Here is an 18778-nt window from a genome sequence, read left to right on the forward strand (position 1 = left end):
TACCATCTCTGCCATAGGACTACATGCAGAACGTGCACGGGAAGGAGATCGACCTGCTGAGAACCACAGTGAAGGTGCCTGGCAAGCGGCTGCCCAGGGCTTCGGCGGCAGCGCCCGGCGCGAGCCCCAAAGCCAACGGGCTGGCAAAGGAGCGGAGCAGCACACAGCTGGCAGCCAGCACGGGTAGGTGGTGGCGTTGTGTCCGTCCCTCTGCACGGCTTTGGCTCTGCCTGCAATAACATCCTTGTAGGTAAGCACAGGAGGAGTGGGAGAGCCGAGCGGACGGGGAGGTGCGTTGGGAGCTGCTGGCAGAGCTCTGGGTGCCCAGCGGCGCAGTGTGGTTGGAGGTCTGTGGCCAGCAGTGTTCCCCAGGGGTCGGTGTTGGGTACGGTGTTCATCATCATTAGTGACCTGGATGAAGGGATGGAGTCCATCCTCAGCAATTTGGTGATGGCACAAAGCTGGGAGGAGCTGCTGGCACACCTGAAGGCTGCGCTGCTGTTCAGTGAGACCTGGACAGGCTGAGAGCTGTGTGGAGAGGAATCTTATGGGGTTCAGCAAGGGCAGTGCAAGGTCCTACATCAGGGGGGAATAACCACAGTGTTGGTACGGGATGGGGCTGAGCTGCTGGAAAGGAGCTCTGCAGAGACAGACCTGGGGATCCTGGTTGACCAGCAATGGACCAGTGGTTGGTGCCAGGCTGACTATGAGCCAGCAGCGTGTCCTCACCTCGTGCCTTCCCTTTAGGGGACCTTTAGGGGGGCTGGACTAGAAGGTCTCAGGAGGTCTCTTCCAGCCCCCAGGGTTCGGTGCCTGCAGGGTGCTGTTGGGGTGGTGGGGGCTGTGCTGCCCTTCCTGCAGCAGGTGGGCAGCACCTGGCTCTGCTGAGCAGCAGTGGGAGCTGCTCCTGGCTTTTAGTGCTCTGACTGCCTTTGGTGTGTGCTGGTGTCTCTGGGTAACCCCCAGGTGGCTGCTGCTGGGTTCTAAGTATGGTATGAGTTGCACGAGCTGCTGTGTATGGAGGCAGCTGCTGCAACATAAAGTGGTGGAAAAGTGCCGGCGATGTTTCTTGACCATGGAAAGCTCTGTTCTGATCCTGCCTGCTTCTGTGGCTCCTTTTCCTTCTTACTTTTTCCTGCGTCCATACAATCCCAGGGAGCTGCCCTGGGATTACTGTCACTGTGCAGCAGCCACCACACGTGGGGCTGAGTGGGTCTGGGGGAGCTCAGTGCCAGCTCTTGTGGTCAGCAGCACCCAGGACAGGCACTGCAGTGGAGCACTGAACCCTCCTGACCCACTGCAGGTTGTGCAGAGCCACGCTCGCTCTGCAGTTTGGGTATGGCTGCAGTGATTTTTGACCAAGGATGTGGAGCTTCTGCCTGTAGTCTGCCTCTGCTCTCTGCTGTTTGCTGCTACTTCTTCACCACCACTGCCACGCGCCCTCAGCATGCGGGAGCCCGGTGGCAGCTCTGCCCCTGCACAGCACTGCTCAGACGTATTTGCAGGGTGCTGGGTGTGATGTCTGCACCCACAGTTACCAGAGCTGTGAGGAGGATTCAGGCAAGGCACAGAACAGCTCCTGTGATGAATCCTGCACCATGTACCCCATGTCCCCCCCCTGCAGCTGTCCTGCCCTCCTGTGCTCACAGCTGGGATGTGGGATGGGACGTGGGTTGTGATGTGAGTTGTTCCTGGTCACTGCTGCCTGGAGCCCTGCGTGGGGCCTCAGCCTCACCTGCAGCAAGAGGAGAGCAGCACAGGGCTGTGGTTGGAGCTGCAGCTCCCTGGCAGGGAGTGTGAGTCAGTGCTGACGTCGTGTGTCAGGAGCGTGGTGGGCTTAGTGCTGTTTGGAGCCTTGAACACCAGGTCAGGTATCTTCCTACAAGAGATGCTTTGTGTGCGCTGCATGGGTGCTGCGGGCTGTGCTGGCATCAGATCAGTGAATGTGGGATCCCCATTCACACACTGCCTTCGCTCTGCACCCCTGCATAGCACACTCCCCAGCACCGTGTCCCCATAGCAACATGTCCCCATAGCACCGTGTCCCCCCAGCACAATGTCCCCACAGTGCTGTATCCCAGCACTGTCCCCCCGCAGCGCACAGCACCGGGGATGGGGCAGCAGCCTCAGGTGTGCGTTGGCTTTGCACAGCCGTGTGGTGCTGCACACAGACAGCACAGCAGTGGGGCGCTCGGCGGGGCTCTGCTCAGCCTGCTCTGGTGCAGCTGATGGCTGGGTGGAAGAACTCCGCTGTGGTAACAGCTGCTCCCTGGGCACCGTGTCCCTGCTGTCCCTCTCTGGGCAGTGCAGCCCTCAGCAGTGCTGTGCCCGTGACCATCTCCAGGGCTGTGCTCTGCAGATGGGGCTCTGCTCTCCCCCAGCAGCGTGTGGGTGCAGCACAGCGCATGGCGAGGTTGGAGCCGTGCCACTGAGAGCTGTGCCACTGTTCTCAGGTGGGGAGAGAGGAGGAGGGGGAACGAAGTTGGAGTGCTCTCAGCATTTCCAGAGGTGTGCGGGCAGCACGCAGCGCTGCTGGGGCTCCGGCCGAGCTCCGGTGTGGGGCAGACACAGCACAGAGCTGAGTGAAGGGATGGAGAGCTGCTGGTATGGGAACTGCACGGCTGGGCTCAGGGATGGCCGTGCCCAGTAATGCACTGCTCACGTCACACATTCCCTGCACAAACACTGCTTCTGAGGCACAATGTCACGCTGCAGCTGTCGGCGTTGGGATCTTCTGCCCATGTCTGCCTCTGCTTTACGTTTCGTTGCAGAGGTGCAGAAGCGTGAAGTCACAGAATCACAGAACATCCCGGGTTGGAAGGGACCGTAGGGATCGTTGGTTCCCATTCAGTGCTGCAGCAGCTCATCTCTGGGCTTGTAAACTCCTCTGACACGCGGTGCAGAGCTTGGCTCCCAACCAAAACTCTGTCCTCAGTTAGAAGTGGTTTCGTATCGTTGCTGTTTTGTTCACCTCCTTGTGCCCCGGGTGTCCATCAGGCTGTGATCTGAGCTGTTGCAAGTTGCTCGTTGAGAACTGCATCCCCTCAGGCTGTGCTGGCAGAGCGGCCTCTGCTTTGCTCTGCTTGTTCAGCCTTCACTGTGCAATGCAGTGCCCTCCTGGCTTCAGTCCCTCCATGCAGTTGTATCGGTGAGGGCCAACCAGGGCCACTGCAGTAGCTGAGAGCTGGGTGCAGTCCCACAGCTGGCTGAGTGGGGCTGAGCCAGTGCTGCACGCAGAGCTGGGCAGCAATGCAGCTCTGCAGCTGGGTGCTGGGCAGGGCGCTGCGGGATGGTTGGGGTGCTGCGGGGTGCTGCAGAGCAGTGCGGTGTCCTGGGAGATCCAGAGGTGCATGGGGAAGGAGGGAGAGCTTCCTTCCCACACATCCAGGGCAGGATCTCTCATCCCTGGGATGGGACTCATGTGCGTGAGGGCCAGCAGCCCATGGTGTCGGTGGTGAGCAGATTTAGACAGTCCGTGGTTGTTAGCATTCATGAAGTGTTATCCTTAATGTAACAAACAGTCCGAGAAGTGTTTTGAGTCTCAAAGGTGCCATTTCTTCAGTGTGCTGCTAATGCCACGTGGATACAGAGCAGGTCTCTGCAGTGGGGCCAGCTGTCTGCCATGGGGCCATGTGTCTGCATTGGGGCTGCATGTTTCTAGTGGGGTCAGGTGTCTGCCACGGGGTCCAGTGTCTGCAATGGGGCCAGGTGTGTGCAGAGGGTGTTGTTGGTCGGCTCCCTTTGGGGCTGCAGCTGCTAGAGATGGACTGGGGCTCATGCGGTGCGTGCTGAGGCAGTGTTATGTAGGAGTGATCACTCTTTGTGATGGTTCCTTCTGGATGTGGAGGGAGAAATCTGATGTTTCAGTGCCACATGGTGAGGGCTGCGGAGACCCCTGAAGTGTCACAGGGAAAAGACAAGTGGGTGCTGCTCCTCAGACGGGGTTCAGGAGGGTTCTCAGCAGTGCCTGCCCTGTGGGAAGCAGGGCTGTGCTGCGGGGCTGGGAGCTGTGCTGCACAGGGCGGTGCGGGGATGCAGAGCACAGAGCCCAGCAGGGCTCCTGCAGTCAGGGGCAAGCAGTGCTCACTGCGTGGTGCAAAGCCAGCAGCGTCTGGGCTGGGAGCACCAGCAGGACGGGCCCTTCTCACCTGGGAATGCATTCTGGGTGTGAAGGGCTGCACGCCTGGCGTTTGGTGGTGTATCCCTTATAGTGTGGCAGCGTGGCTTTGGGTGTCTCCTCCTCCAGGATCACCGCTGTGCTCTGGCTGTGGGTCAGCAGCTCACCCCTTCTGCTTTGGTGCCCCATCAGTGCGTGTTTTGAGCTGGAAGGACGAAGGCAGCTCTCACTCGGATGGGATGGAAAGCATCCCAGGGACCACGTCCATCACCTTGAGCCTGGTCTGAGCACAGCTGCAGCCCTGGGTCACTGCTTTGCAGAGGGGCCCTTCTCCCAGCACAGGGAGATGCACGGAGGCCACTGCTGGAGGACGTGGGCTGTGCTGCGTGCATCCCCGCACGCTTAACCTGGGCACCCGCGGAGCCCGTGACTCTGCTGCTGCACGGTGCGGCTGGACACAGGGCCCCGGTGAGCAGCCAGCAGAGAAAGGGGAGGATGGAGGCGGCTCCTCAGCTCCTCCTGCTCGTGCGCGGTTGCTCCTGGAGCCGGGGAGGCGCTGTGAGCGCTCGGTGCTGCTGGAGATGCTGCTCACGGTGCGGTGCGTGGTGGCGCGGGGTCCTCGCTCGCCCCCAGGTGCCGGGAGCCCATTGCGCCGCCCGGTCCCCGCTGAGCCCCCGCCGGCCGCGCTGCCCCCCAGCGCAGTGGATGGGCTCCCCGGGCCGGGTGCCGCGCCTGCTGTGCTCATGTCACGTCGGGCTCCGTCGATGTTAACATCTCATTATCTTTGTTACTGTAATTACATTATCCGCTGCTTTATGCAGAATTATTCTCCGAGGACTAATTGATGGATCCATGTTTAATTCATTAATCATTAGCATCAAATTCGACAATTACAGTGCACACTGATTGTGGAATTTCAAATGTAATGAGGGAAGAATTAACAAAGAAAAGGGAAAACCAGTTTCCCGGCACGGTGCTGCTCGCCGTGGGGGACGCTGACATTGAGGGAGAGCAGCAGCAGAGGGCAGCGCTGGGACCGTCCCGTACCGGAGCCGCCCCGTCCGGTGGAGAGGCTGGGATGGGTGCGCGGCGCTCAGCGCTCAGCTCGCGGCGGAGCCGCCCCGCAGCGCCCGCAATCAGCGCCACGCAGAGCTCTGGGAGCACGGGGGCGGCCCTGCGGGACGTGGGGCGGAGTGCAGGAGCTGCGGAAAGGGCGCACGGCCCCCGGGCTGCTCTGTTGTCTGCACGGCGCTCTGCGGAAGGAGAGCTGTGGCTGTGCAGGGAGAGCCGTGGCAGCTTCTCCACCTGGGTGCGCGGCTCTGCCTGCAGCGGTGCCTCACAGCTCTGCTACGGACAGGGGCAAATTCTGCTGGAATGCTTCGGTGCTCTTCACTGCCCGGCTGCCTCTGCATCAAGTCATTGCAACCCCAAAGTGCTGGGTGTAATGCTGGGAGCAGTGCTGGCTGATGGGTGCAGTGCTGGGAGCAGTGCTGGGTGCTGGGAGCAGTGCTGGCTGATGGGTGCAGTGCTGGGAGCAGTGGTTGCTGATGGGTGCATTGCTGGGAGCAGTGCTGGATGCAGTGCCACCCCATGATGGAGGCTCTGGGGCAGTGCCTGTGCTGCTGCACAGAGCAGAGCATCACTGGGAGTGGGGGCATCACTGGGAGTGGGAGCATGGGGTCCCAGGAGTTCCTCTGTGCAGGACCTTTGTTCCTCCCAGCAACACCTTAAGGGTTATTTGTAGTCTAAGAGTAAAGCGCAGATCAGAGATTGAATTTGTTTGTAATTAATACTTTTCATCATGAATCATGTATAAAATAGTGCAAATTCATATTTATATTACAAATATGCACTGTAGCATTCAGGTGGTGACACCTCCTGCATGTTTACCCACTCCCTTCAGCAGGAAGATGAGTCCCGAATGCGAAGCAGAGCCGCTGCCCTCAGCGTTGTGCTGCCAGGACCTGCGGGGCCAGATGGGAGCAGGGAGCTGCAGGAAGATGCAGGGCTGAGCCCTGTGTGTGCCCTGTGCTGCAGGCACTGGGATGCCACGTTCCCACAAGGTGTATCTGCTCTCTCTCCCGTTGTTATTTATTTTTGAGAGGGAGCTGAGGCAGAGATGAAGGCAGACCTGTCAGAGGCGCCTGCTAGCCGTGTGCCCCCAGCTCAGAGCTCAGGAGCTGCTGTTTCTCCCCAGGAACTTGGCCTCGTTTAGCCCTGCTGAGCTCCTGTGGGTGCTCAGTCCCCTGCTGGGCACTCAGAGCAGGAGGCACTTTGTTAGCAGCTCTTACTGACAAGTGTTGGTGCAGGTGACGTGAGCAGGGAGTTCTGCAGCAGCGGCCAATGGTTGACCAAAGGTTGGCTAAAGGTTTACCAGCAGTTGACCAGTGATTGACTACAGGCTGACTGTGAGCCAGCAGTGTGTGCTGGTGGCCAAAAAGGACCCTGGAATGCAGTGCAGAGAGTGTGGCCAGCAAGGTGAGAGAGGTGATCCGCCCCTCCACCCTGCCCTGGGTGGGCACAGCTGGAGCAGTGCACCCAGCGCTGGGCTGCCCAGGTCCAGGCAGATGGGAACTGCTGGAGGAACCCAGGGGAGGATGCGGAGATGGTGGGGCCTGGAGCAGCTCCTGGTGGGGCCTGGGAGAGCCCTGGGCTGCGTGTGTGGAGGAGAGAAGGCTGAGGGACCTGAGCGGTGCTCCGTGCAGTTGCTCCATCTGTGCAGTGGGGATAATTGTGCACAGCCACATCCTGGCCATGCGCTGAGCTCAGTCAGCAGTGCTCAGCCACCACTGCAGGGCGCTGTCGTGTCCAGGGCTGTTGTCACAACGTGCCACACCGTGGTTCAGTGGCATTCACAGCACGGCATCACCCTGCATCCTCGCATCGCAGCGTGGCGTTACGTCTCTGCGGTCAGGCTGTGGGCTCCCTGCGGCCTTAGGGGGCAGCAGGATGGTTTTGGCAGACCGAGGCTGGGCTGGTGGGAGGAAGGCGATGCGTTCTGCTCCCAGTGAAGTAAAGCAGAGGTGTGTGTGGGGATGCACTGACCAGTGCTGCATTCCGGGACACGCTTTGGCACAGCAGCGGAGGGCTGTAAGGAAGGAAGGCGCACTGGGCTGCTCAGCAGCTATCCCAGGCTTTGCATGAATGTGCAGAGTTGTTCCTGTGTTGTGCCAATGGCAGCGTGCAGCAGCAGGCAGGGTGAGGCAGGGCTGTACGGGGGCTCAGCATTGCTGGGCACAGCAGCTCCTGCCACTGGGCTGAGTCCTTTCGTGAGCCTCTTCATTCTCCAGTTTCAGCATGCAAAACAGCAGAGCTTTCAGCATCCGGGCAGAGCTCTGCTGTGTGCTGCCCCTGCAGCACCCACACTGCACTGCACCCTGCAGCACCCACACTGCACTGCACCCTGCAGCACCCACACTGCATTGCACCCTGCAGCACCCACACTGCACTGCACCCTGCAGCACCCACACTGCTTTGTGCCTGCAGTGCCTGCACTGCAATGTGCCTCACACAACCTGCTGTTCTCCAAGGGGAGAGCAGAGATTGATTTGCTCCCGCCCGACAGTATGATCATTGACCCTAATTAGAGACAATTACTGGGACTTGATACACTTGCTGCTTGCTAGAACACTAAAGGAGCAGAGCAGTGCATGGCAGGGCTGAGCAGGGAAGGCAGCTTTGGGGGGGGTGAGGAGGACAGGACGGATTGTGGCTGTGCTGGGCAGTGCTGGGGGAGGCAGATGGGCGCAGGGCAGCACACGGCTGAGGCTGCTGTGCTGAGCATCTGGCTGTGGGCACCTGCAAAAATGAAGAGATGTAATTAGCGGCCACCTGTGAAAACGTGGGTCTGAATTATTTGCCCGTGCTGCCAAGGAAGCTGGGAAGTGGGGCAGCTGGTATCTTCCAGAGGGGGCTGAGGGCCCTTCTGCACTGCTCCTTCTCATAGCAGCTGCAGGGCAGGTCGGGGCCGTGCAGCTCACGGGATGGGAGCTCCCTCTGCTGCCCCCCATGTGGGTCAGAGCTGTTGCTGGGGCTCTGCCTGCCTGATGCTGTGTGTTCTGCAGGGCTGCTCTCACTCCGTGCACTGCAGCGTCCCCAGCTCAGCTGTGCTGCTGGCGGTCAGTGCAGACAGTGATGCACAGCACTGCAGCCTTAATGCCGTGCTTGGCAGCCCCCATCCTGGCCGTGCTGATCTCTTTTGGGCTTTCAGCTGCATGGTATCTTTTGGTTTTGTATTTTAGGCAGTGTTGCTCATACATATATTTTCTGTAGCTCATGATTTCAGGTTTCCACAGGGACTGAGTGTCACCTATGGTCACACTAGCAGAGCAGAAGGCAGGTTGAAAATCATTTCTTCGTCACCCACTCCCTGCTCCTGCTTTCCAGCACTTTGGCTGTGCGTCTCAGAAATGGTTCCTAAACATTGTGCTGTGATGGGGTGGAGAACGAATGATGCTGTGACAGTGATACCCACAGGAGGAGCCACGCAGTGGGAATGGTGCCGTCCCAAACCCGCTGCACTGAGGCACAGCTCTGCACTGCAGAGATGCTGTGCTCCCTCTGAGCAGAGACCTCAGAGCTGGAGAGCAGCAGCTCAGGCACAGGTAACCCCGATGTGGTGCTGCTGCTCAGGCAGAGGAGAGCTGAGAGCAGAAATAGGGAGCTTCAAACACGCATAGACAGCATAGACGCACACGTGCTCAAAAATACATATCTGAGCCAATTTCACAGGGCTGAAAGCAATTAGAGCCAGATCTTTGGGGAAAAAGAAACAGGAGAAAGTGTGGAGCGTAATTAGGAGTGATGAAAGGAGCATTTGACTGGATAGCAAAAAGTCAAAATCAAAAGAGAGGCTGCGCTACTTAAAGGTATTAATCTGGGTTAGAGGAGACGTGAACTGCTCACTCCCTCCTTCCGGATCACAGCCGATGCACAGGAGCAGAGCAAGGAGAACCAGGCTGTGTGCTGCTGGCCCCGTTCATGCAGCTGTATCATCTGTCATGGAGTCATAGGGTTGAAAAGGACCTCAGAGACCATCTGGTTTCAAACCCCTGCTGTGGGCAGGATCGCCAAGCAGCGGCGCAGGCCGCCCAGAGCCTGTGTGTGTGTGTATGAATGCAGCCTCCTGTGAGCAGCCTGGCCTGGGGCGGCCACGTGCTGCCCTCGTCCTGCAGGGAAAGCCCTCTCTCCTCCTCTCTGGTGCTACTGTACTTAAGGAGTGGATAAACCCCACCTGTGCTTCTTCCTCCCTGCACGGCCCAGCATCGCCCAGCTCCGCTGGTGCAGGAGCACACGGCGCCGTTACCACGAGGGGCTGCAGCAGGGTACAGACAGCAAAAAGTTCTTTTGGAGTTTATTAGGAACTAATGAATCCTAACACAGCGCTGCTTCATTACTACGTGGAAATAATAGAGCGGTTAATAAAGAAAGGAACCACGTGTTCAGTAAACACTTCTGTTTGGTGTCTGGGAAGAGGAGAGATGATGTATCTTAGCACAGAATGATGAATTCTTCATATTCCAGCTGTAATTAGAAGCAAATTAAACAGCAGGTAGGAGATTTAGACGTGTTGGAATCAGCGAGTGTGAATTATTTAATTCGGGAATTTTGGAAGCCTTTCTCAGCTGTCTGGTGACTGCAGTTTGGGGCTGGGAGGACTTGGGGGGCTCAGGGGATGTCCTGTGATTGCAGAACGTGCTGTGCTGGGAGCGGTGTGGGGAGCTCTGTTGGTGTGGGTGTAGCAGAAGAAAGGGGCTGAGGTTTTTCCAACGCTGTTTGCAAGTACCAAGAGAGGAGCAAAACTGATAACAGAGAGCGTCTTATCAGATAGATGTATAGCAAGGTCCAGTGGCGGCTGAGGAGGGGTGGTTCAGACTGGAAATAAGCAGCACAGCTCCCACCGCCACCGCAGCCCTGGGGCTGCTCTGCTGGGAGGAGAGCCTGATTGCTGGGGCTGCTCCTCCTGGAGCCAGGCAGGCTCAGGGGGCTCCACCGTGGCCACAGAGCCCTGCAGGAGCCGTGAGGGCACAGAGCTGCGCTCTGCTCGGCGCTGGGGCGGCACGCAGCACTGGCACAAAGTGCAGCCCAGGAGCTGCCTGCACACAGCTCTGCGCGGGGACGGAGGCTGCAGGCTCTCCTCCTTGGGGAGCTCCCACCCTGCTGTGCTCTGGGGGGCCTTGCTGGGTTGGAGGGATCAGAGGGACCCCGAGGGCCCCATCCTCAGCCTCACTGCGGGTCTGTGATCCGGCTTTGCCTTGGTGCTCAGAAGTGGGCATCGGCCGTGCTGGTAAGGGCAGAACTGATGTGCCACAGCTTCGTCAGCGCTGGTCGGATCAGTGCACTGTCAGGGGGAAGCAGTCCTTTCCACAGTGATGCTGTCGGAGGTGACTGCAGTGTTAACGCTCTGAAATGTGACCACGAATCCATCTGCTGCGTGGTGTTGCAGTGCTGTGGGCTGTGAGCACTGCTGAGGTCACACCAACGCGTTGATGTGAAATTCTTCACTTTTTGAATTCTGAGCAAACAGGAATGGGAAAAGCTCTGCTGATGGGCTGTGGGGGGGGCAGGGAGAGGTCAGTGCTGGGGACTGTGCTCAGAGAGGCAGGCAGTGCATTACATGCGGCTTTCTGTTTACCTTCTGCTTTGCCTAATGTACAGCGATCCTGTCCTGTAGCTCTGGTGGTGTCACGTCTGGGAGGAGGGGGTCTCTGCTGGACCAACCTACCCGTCCCCAGGACAAGAGGAGTGTGTGCAGGGCTCAGGCAGCTCCACGGGGACCCAGGATTTGGGTACTCTGTGTGGTCACGCTGCTGGCGGGGCAGTGCCTGCAGGGAGGGGTGCTCCAGCTGTGCAGACCTGGGCACTGCACGGCCATCAGGATGCTGCCCTCTGCTGTGGGACTTCCCCAGGCAGTGTTCTGTGCTGTTTGCCTTCTCCGCTCCCTGCTGTGCATTGCACACGTGCTGCCTACGCAGCATGGCACAGGTCAGCCTGCACTGGCTGAGATGGGGATCCCACTGCCTTCCCTCCCACCTCACCCCATCCCATCCTGTCCCACCCCGTCCCATCTTGTCCTGTCCCACTCTGTCCCACTCCATGTCGTCCCCTCCCAGCACCCATCCCCTCTCAGTCCCAGGGGTGTCCCTGCTCTGGTGGCAGCGGGCTCCCTCCCACCAGGAGCAGAGAGGAGATGGATGCGGCAGTCAAGAGCGGAGCGCCAGCTAATTACCCTTCCGAGTGTGTCTTGTAAATTAAGGGCTAATTAGAGGCAAAGTCAGTGTCATGGTTTTACACGTGTTTCTGTGGTGCTGAACAAGGCAGGGAGGGGGAGCGCACGGCAGTGGGGCTGAGGGCTTTGAGCGGTGGCACAGCACTGGGGCTGTGGGTCTGCAGTACCTGGCCCCATGGCTCTGCCAGGGCCTGGCCCCACAGCTGGTGCTCGGGGCTGCAGGACCTGATCCCATGGCTGCAAGGGGGGAGACACTCAGGCTGGCTCCCATTCTACTCATGCCCTGGCCGCCAGGTACAGCCACTGCTCTCTGTAATGGAAATCTGGGCTTCTGGAACTGAGATCCCAGCACTCCGCAGCCGCAGGCAGCACTCAAACATCGGTGACATTTGGATCACATTTTGCATTTTTTTGGGGGAATGGTGGGGACAGAGCTGTAACTTCATGCACAAACCCTGGCGGTGCACTGGGGGGGATGCAGCCATGGGGCACCGGAGAGCAGAACGCAGCTGACCTCACAGCATGTGGCAGCAGGGGAGGTGTGGGGCTGTGTGTGCAGTGCTGGTGTGGTCGGTCCCCCCCAGCAGAGTCGTCCCCCCCAGACTCACCGCTGGCGGCACTCAGCAGCAGGAGCAGCTCCGTGTGTTTGCGTGGGGAGCTGGGGCTGTTCCCATAATCCAGAAACATTTGACCCATTTCACATCAAAGTGATCTCATCTTCTTTGGCTGCTTCTGTTCCCCAGAACTTTCCTCCGTGGCTTCCAAGCTCCCAGGGATGCAGCTCAGGGGGTCCCAGCGGGGGCAGAGGCCTTCCCCCTGCGCGTCCCCATGACATCCTCCATGGCGTTTCCGCTCGCCCTGTGCTCTGTGCTGGGGCAGACAGGCGGTGGAACTGCATGAGGACGGGCGCCGGGGCTGCTGGCGGTGCCTGCTGGTGCAGGTGCTTGTAGTCGTGGTGGGGACCTGGAGCAGATCGCAGACCGCGGAACCGGGCCGAAAGGGGGCTGCGTGCCGGCACCCCCAGCCGCCCGGTGCCGTGTGAGGACCTGCAGGAGAGGAGGGCCGGAGCAGCCCTGGTGCCGGGCACCTGCACACACGTGGCACGGGGCTCCGGCTCTGCCCCAGGCGGCCCTCGGCTCGCGCTGACCCGGCGGCTCTCTTGCAGGCGCCCCACATTCCAGCAGCAGCACCTCCCTGCACTCGGAGCGCTCCGTCAGCGGCATCAACCTGGTGGGCTTCAGCTCCAAGCCCGACGGCATGCACCAGCGCTCCTACTCTGTCTCCAGCGCCGATCAGTGGAGCGAGGCCGTGGCGCTGCCCGGCGCCTGCCCCAACCCCGGTGAGTGGCACTGCGGCCCCGCGGGGCTGCGGGAGGTTCTGTGGGATGGGCCCCAGCGAGGGTCAGCGCGCACCAGGGGCAGCGCAGGCTGCTCTTAGCGCCCGCCCCGCTGCGGGCTTTGGGGCAGAGGAACCCAAAGTGGCGATTCCACCTCTGTGTGCGCACGGCGGCTCCCCCCGCGCCCGCTCGCTCCACGACGTTTCAGGACAGTTGAGTGAATTAAAATAATTCATACATTTCCCAACGTAGCCACTTTGCCGAATTGGAAAATAAATGCTTTTGTGCTGCATTCATCACTCCTTCGTTCCTGGCTCTGCCGCCGCACTAAAAAAGCAGTTAAATGCACATCAAGAGTGGAGGAGCCATTTCCATGCCTGCTCGCCCCTTGTAGTTCTCATTAGCGCGGCAGCCGCCCCCCCGCGCGGTCCCAGGGGCTTTCGCAGTTTAAAGAGAGCCTCTTTATGATCATTACCGGAGTCCGACTGTGCGGGCGCCATTTGCAGCTGAGGAGGCTCCTCATTTGTAACTGTGAAAAACTATCAATTTCAGCGCGCCTGATGCAGCGGCTCCATCATTGGCCCCATCAGCTCCCTGCTGGAAGCGAATTAATCAGACTGTTACTGCTGATGGGGCAGCGCGGCGATGGCAGCGGAAGGGCGCAGCTCTGAGCAGTAATGTGCCACGGCCCCCCCAGCCCGAGCCCCGGACGCGGAGCAGCCGTGCTGCTTTGGGGATGCTCTGGGCACTGCCCTGTACGGCACGGCCCCGCAGGGCTGCTCCGCGGGGAGAGGGTCTCTGCTCAGAGCCAAAGGCCTGAGCACCCGCTCCGGGAGATCGTAGAGCCGTGGAGTCACACAGGACACGTGGAAGGGACGCCCCTGGCTGGGTGCCCCCGCCTGCAGGCTGCCTAGGGCCCATCCGTGGCCTTGGGCACCTCTGGGAATGGGGCACCAGCATTGCTGAGCGGCACTGCTGGGGCCTCCCTGCAGAGTTTCCTCCCAACATCCGACCTACATCTCCCCTCTTAGTTTAAAGCCGTTCCCCCTTGTCCCCTCTCACGTGCACCTTGGTGAGCTCCTCAGGAGGGCTGCACAGCTGGCACAGACATTGCCCCAGCACTGCTGGTGTTTGGCCTTCATGGCTCACAGGCACCCGGCTGGTCTGGGGGAAGCAGCCAGGAGCATCCCCACTTGTGTATGTAGAGGGATTCCATGATGAGGTGGGGGTTTGGAGACCCACGGCTGGGTTGGAAGAGCTCAATGCTGAGTAATAGGAAAAACTCTCCCTCTCTCTGGAGGGAGCATTCCCATTCCTGTCCCCTCCCCATCCCACCAGGACCCTGCAAACCCCCAGCTCCAGTTCTGTACCAGTGATTGCAGGGCAGTGCAGAGAGCATGGGCTGGGTGATGGCTGCTGTGCAGCAGGGGCATGGGGTCAGTGCAAGCTGCAGGCACCCCTCAGCCCCGAGGTATGGCACAGCACGGGGGTGCAGGAGCAGGCAGGCAGCACAGGGGGGTGCACCACTGTCCCTCACATGGGAAAGCTCAGATCCCTGCAGTGCTGGGCTGGGGGGTGGGAGGCACCTCACACCTCCTGCAGGCACCGTCCTGCCAAACAGCAGAGGTAATTCATATCCATAAAGTGGGATCTGATTTTATTAGATTTATCTCTCTCAATTGCCAAGGGTGAGCTATTTCCCCGTGGATTAATAGCAGGGGAAACGCCCGCTCGTGTGTGTCAGATCCAGCAGGAGCCAGGCACGGCAGAGCTGTGCCACCACGTCCCCTCCCGGCCATGCACACGTGCAGCTCAGTGAGCAGCTCCGTGCTGCTGAGCGCTGCTCTGGGCCACCAGGACCTCTCACCCCCCGTGCCAGCAGCCCTGGGGCTGCGCTCGGTGCTCGCCGGGACGCCCCGAGGGCTGCAGCACCGTGCTGGGCAGCGGGGCTGGAGCGATGCTGTGGGCACACAGAGGCAGGAGCACATTTCGGAGAGGGTTAACCGTGCAGCGAGGGCTCCTGCGCCTCGTTGCCTTCCCCGGAGTCTGCATTTTTATGCTGATTGGAAGCCTGCGCTGTGTGTGCTGCTGAAATTGAATGTCAGGCTTTTGATTTTGTTGCTGGTCTCTAATGAAATTTGACATTTAATGGTGAGTGCAGCGGCAGCGTGTGTGTGTGTGATCGGAGCTTGATTAGCGCGCTCTAATTGACAGTAATTAGGCAGCTCCCTGATTGTTTCTAATTCTGCTATTAATTGTAAGGAACAGTATGATTGAGGATAAATTTGGTGCGTTGCTGCTGGGGATGCAGCTTCTTCAGCTCCATATCGGGAGCCTATGGAGACCATTGCGCTCAGTTCCTGAGCGTGGCAACCCCTCGCCTCGTGTGCAGGCCGTGCAGGGCGCGGTGCTGCGGAGGTGCGGGGCTGTGGGCTGCACATGGCAGCGTGCTGCTCCGTCCCTTCCGAACACAGGCATTGCCCTGCACGGTGCCTGTGCGTGTCCCATCCGTCCAAGTGCTGGCAGCGACCCTCGGCAGCCCCCGAAGGGAGTCCCCATGCCCAGAGTGACCCCACGTAAGGACCCACACAGGCCCCCACATGGAGACCCATGCAGCATAGGGACCCACGCGGAGACCCCCCGGCCCCGGACCGTCCCAGCACTGAGCAGCGCAGTTCCTGCTCCGTCTGTGGGTCGGGGCCGTGCAGCTGCGGCCAGGCAGAGCGCCGCCGCCGTCCCCTGCACCCTGGGGCGCCTCCCGCTGTACATCATCTTCTCTCTCTTTGTCCGTAGCCAACGGCACTGCCGATTCCCTCAGCTCCAGCCCCAACATCTCCACCGCCGCCAGCCCCAAGCTGGAGCCGCCCCCGTCGCCGCATGCCAACAGGAAGAAGCACCGCAGGAAAAAGAGCACGGGGACGACGCGGCCCGACGGCCCCAGCACGGCGGCTGAAGGTAGGCAGCCTCTGCTCCGCGGCGCGGGGACACCGGGGCACGGGGTGCTCCTGCCCAACTCATTGGTGCCTCTTCAGGGAGCCGTCACCCCTGGACCTGCCCGTGGTGTCCCACCTGCGGTGCAGCAGGACTGCCGGCGTGCTGCTGTGCGCACGTTAGTGGTAGTGGTAATTATGGGCTGTACCAGCAGGGCCGGGGGCGCACGTAGGCGTGCAGAAGGTGTGCAGATGCTCTCTACCATAGGAGCTCGTATCCGCGCGCTTGTAAATCTGCTGCACTTGCACCGTTTGAAGGCCTCACCCTCAAGGTGAGGGTCTTTGGAGGTGTTCATCTGCTGCAGGGGAGCACTGTGTGACGGAGCGGGCAGCGTGCTGCCGGGCACTGTGGGTGTCTGTGCCTCTGAAGCAGAGCCTGAGCTGTGCGGGGCTGTGTGAAGGCTGCCCACGTCAGCAGGCACAGCTCAGTGCAGCACAGTTCTAGGGGCTGAACCCGTGGTTGGCCTCTGCAAAGCGCTGTGCTCAGGCGCTGGTACTGGCCGTCATCTGAGGTTTCCGTGTCCTGCAGCCAGCAGTGAGCTTCTGCAGGAAACAAACTAAGGATGGAGTTCAGGTGGCTGAAGAAGGGGGCTAAGAGCAGGATCAGAGCAGATGCCAGTTGTAACACGAGGTGCAGTGCAGTCTGTCCTGCGCCATGGCCGTGCTGCTGTCCTGCCCCATCCCAGGGCAGCCGCAGCCCTTGGCTGTATCTGCTGTGCCCGAGCAGCTCTTTGTCATTCCTCCCTCGGGAAGCATCCTGGTGTAGGTCTGCAGCGGGATTCAGCAGCTCTGGTTCAGTCCATATGCAGTTGATCTACACCTGAATGACACCACGTTTGGGAAGGACTTTCCCTTAGTGTTTGATTCCGATACCTCGAGCGTCATTCGGGTCTGTGATGTGCACTGGGCGTCTCATGGCAAGCAAGAAAGTATTGCTGTACGTTCATCATATTAGACCAGTGCGTGCTTAGCTGTTATGGATGGTGATTATTGGACACTTCACTGCCCTTCCCCACATCTGCAGCACTCCCAGCACCGTGGCAGGGAGAGGCACATTGTCCACGTGTGACCTGTGGGGGGGCTGAGTGCAGCAGTTCTGTAGCTGTGCATGGGTGTAAGCAGGCAGTGCTGTGAGCCACCCAGTGACTGACACTGCAGGAGGGCTTGGAGACACTGCAGCATTGTAGGGAAGATCCCAAAGTGGCACTAGGGCTGATGGCTTTGTTTGTGGTATGGATGTGAAAGGTTTCCGCTCTCCGGGAAGAAGGGTGGGAGGTGCAGGGCTGTAGGGCTGCTGTTATCAGTGCTCACGGAGCGGTCCGGCCCTGGAGTGCAACGCAGACGGTTGTGGCACAGGAAGGTGCAGAGGCAAAGATCTGAAGCTGTGCAAAATTGAGTACAGTTAGTGGAGAGAGTAATTAAAAATGAGCATGCTTTGACGAGCCAGCAGTGTGGACCAGCAGCTGCTCAGAGCTTCACAATTACATGAACTCCTTCTCCAGGAGATGCATTGGTCCCACAGCTCTCTGCTCTCTGCCCCCAGTGGATGCACAGCTGCTGTCACCCCAGTCTGTGCATCTCAGCCCGTCCCATCCTCTGCCGTCTCATAGGAAGCTTTGCAGACGTGTGCCCACCCTCATCTCTCACTGTTGGCAGCGTCCTGGAGAGGTGGAGTGTGGGAATAGCACGTGGTGCGGTGCCATGCAGTGTATGAGGGCACCAAGCACCCCCTGCTGCCCCCTCCCCTGCTCCCTGCCCACAGTGCTGTGCTGTGCAGTGGTACCCAGCCCTGCTTCTGGCCGATGGAATTAATGCAGAAGCCTGGCAGCTGTTGGAATAACGTCATTTTCTCCTGCTTCACATTCATCAATGTGGAATGTCGTTTGCCAGGGAGGTATCAGCTACCTGCCTTTGTCACGGCGCAGACCCGGCACACGGCTGTGGCTCCTGCCTGCAGCCCTGGCACCCAGGCAGAGCATGCTGCTCCTGCAGCCGGGCTGCGTGCAGCTCCAGGGGCTGTGAGCAGCGCTCACCCGTGGCTCCAGCTCTGTCCTTTGCGGTTATCCACCCTGGGGATGGCTCTGGGAAGTGCTCCATACGTCTCTGCTCCATACGAATGGCAGAGCCGAGGAGTCCTTTTCATGGAAGCACAGCATGGCTGGGTTGGAAGGGACATCGCGGCCCACCCTGCTGGCATGGGGCTGAAGCATCCACCCTGCAGCACGGGGCCCATCCCCAGGACCTGCAGCTCTGGAAGTGGTTGGGGCAGGGCTGGGGTCTGTGTGCTGGGCTGCAGCCACGGCCGGCTCACTGTGTGGTCATCTGCATCAGAAGCCAAACGAGCAGCGAGCAAACCAGAGTAATGAATGAGCTCCGTGTGAGATCCCATCCCCATGTCCTGGTGTCTGCACTCGGTTCTGGTGGTGAACCTGGGGCTCAGCACTGCCCCATGTAGTGGGTATGGCTGTGGCTGATGTCATGGACAGTGTCCGTAGGGCTGATTCTTCACTGCTTCTTTATTATCTGCTGTTGCACATTTACCAGCAGTACTTTCACAGCTGGATCTCCTGAGCTCTTTGCTTTCACACAGCCAACGCAGCAAAAGTGTAAAACTGCTGTGCGGAGTGGGGCTGCAATGCTCTGCATCTGAGCCGGCGTCCCCCAGTGCCGCTCCTGCTGGGAGCAGACAAGAGGGGGCACGGGGGCAGCGCAGAGGATGGTTCCACAAGCAGTGCCACTGCACAGGACCTGGCAGAGCCCACTGTGAGGCCCTGCAGGCGGGTGCAAGCAGCAGGGAAGAGCCAGGAGCTGCAGCCGCCCCAACCTGCGTGCACCAGGCACGCAGCTCAGGTGAGCATCCTGGGAAAGTTGGTGAGGTCTGGGGATAAATTGCCATCGGTTTATCTCATTTAGGAGGTAATCAGAGCCGGGGACGTGCAGAGCAATTGAATCTTAGTTGTTCTGAAGTATCATAAATCAAACGAGCTGTTGCTTTTTTACATGGGCGCATGTTAAAGAGAGCGCCGTGTCAGGCTGCTAGGGAGCATCAGCAAACTCTGGCAGGCGTGCTGTTGGGCTGCCGGGCTGTCACTGCGCAGCGCAGCGCT

General features: G+C 59.8%; 1 protein-coding gene across 5 annotated transcripts in view; it reads left to right on the forward strand.

Annotated features, from left to right (window-relative positions):
* Positions 1-18778, forward strand: part of AGAP3 (ArfGAP with GTPase domain, ankyrin repeat and PH domain 3) — a 53706-nt gene that overhangs the window by 25349 nt on the left and 9579 nt on the right. For 2 of the 5 annotated variants that reach the window (XM_042813081.1, XM_042813082.1), the window contains 3 exons: positions 18-183; positions 12511-12684; positions 15475-15636. In XM_042813081.1, coding sequence (XP_042669015.1) covers positions 18-183; positions 12511-12684; positions 15475-15636 — 502 coding nt within the window. The remainder of the gene's footprint in view (positions 1-17; positions 184-12510; positions 12685-15474; positions 15637-18778) is intronic. The other 3 variants (XM_042813083.1, XM_042813080.1, XM_042813084.1) reach the window with 3 other exon arrangements.

This window comes from Centrocercus urophasianus, unplaced genomic scaffold, assembly GCF_019232065.1.
Source record: "Centrocercus urophasianus isolate 14NV4802_14NV808 unplaced genomic scaffold, USGS_Curo_1.0 seq_1367, whole genome shotgun sequence".
Classification (NCBI taxonomy): domain Eukaryota; kingdom Metazoa; phylum Chordata; class Aves; order Galliformes; family Phasianidae; genus Centrocercus; species Centrocercus urophasianus.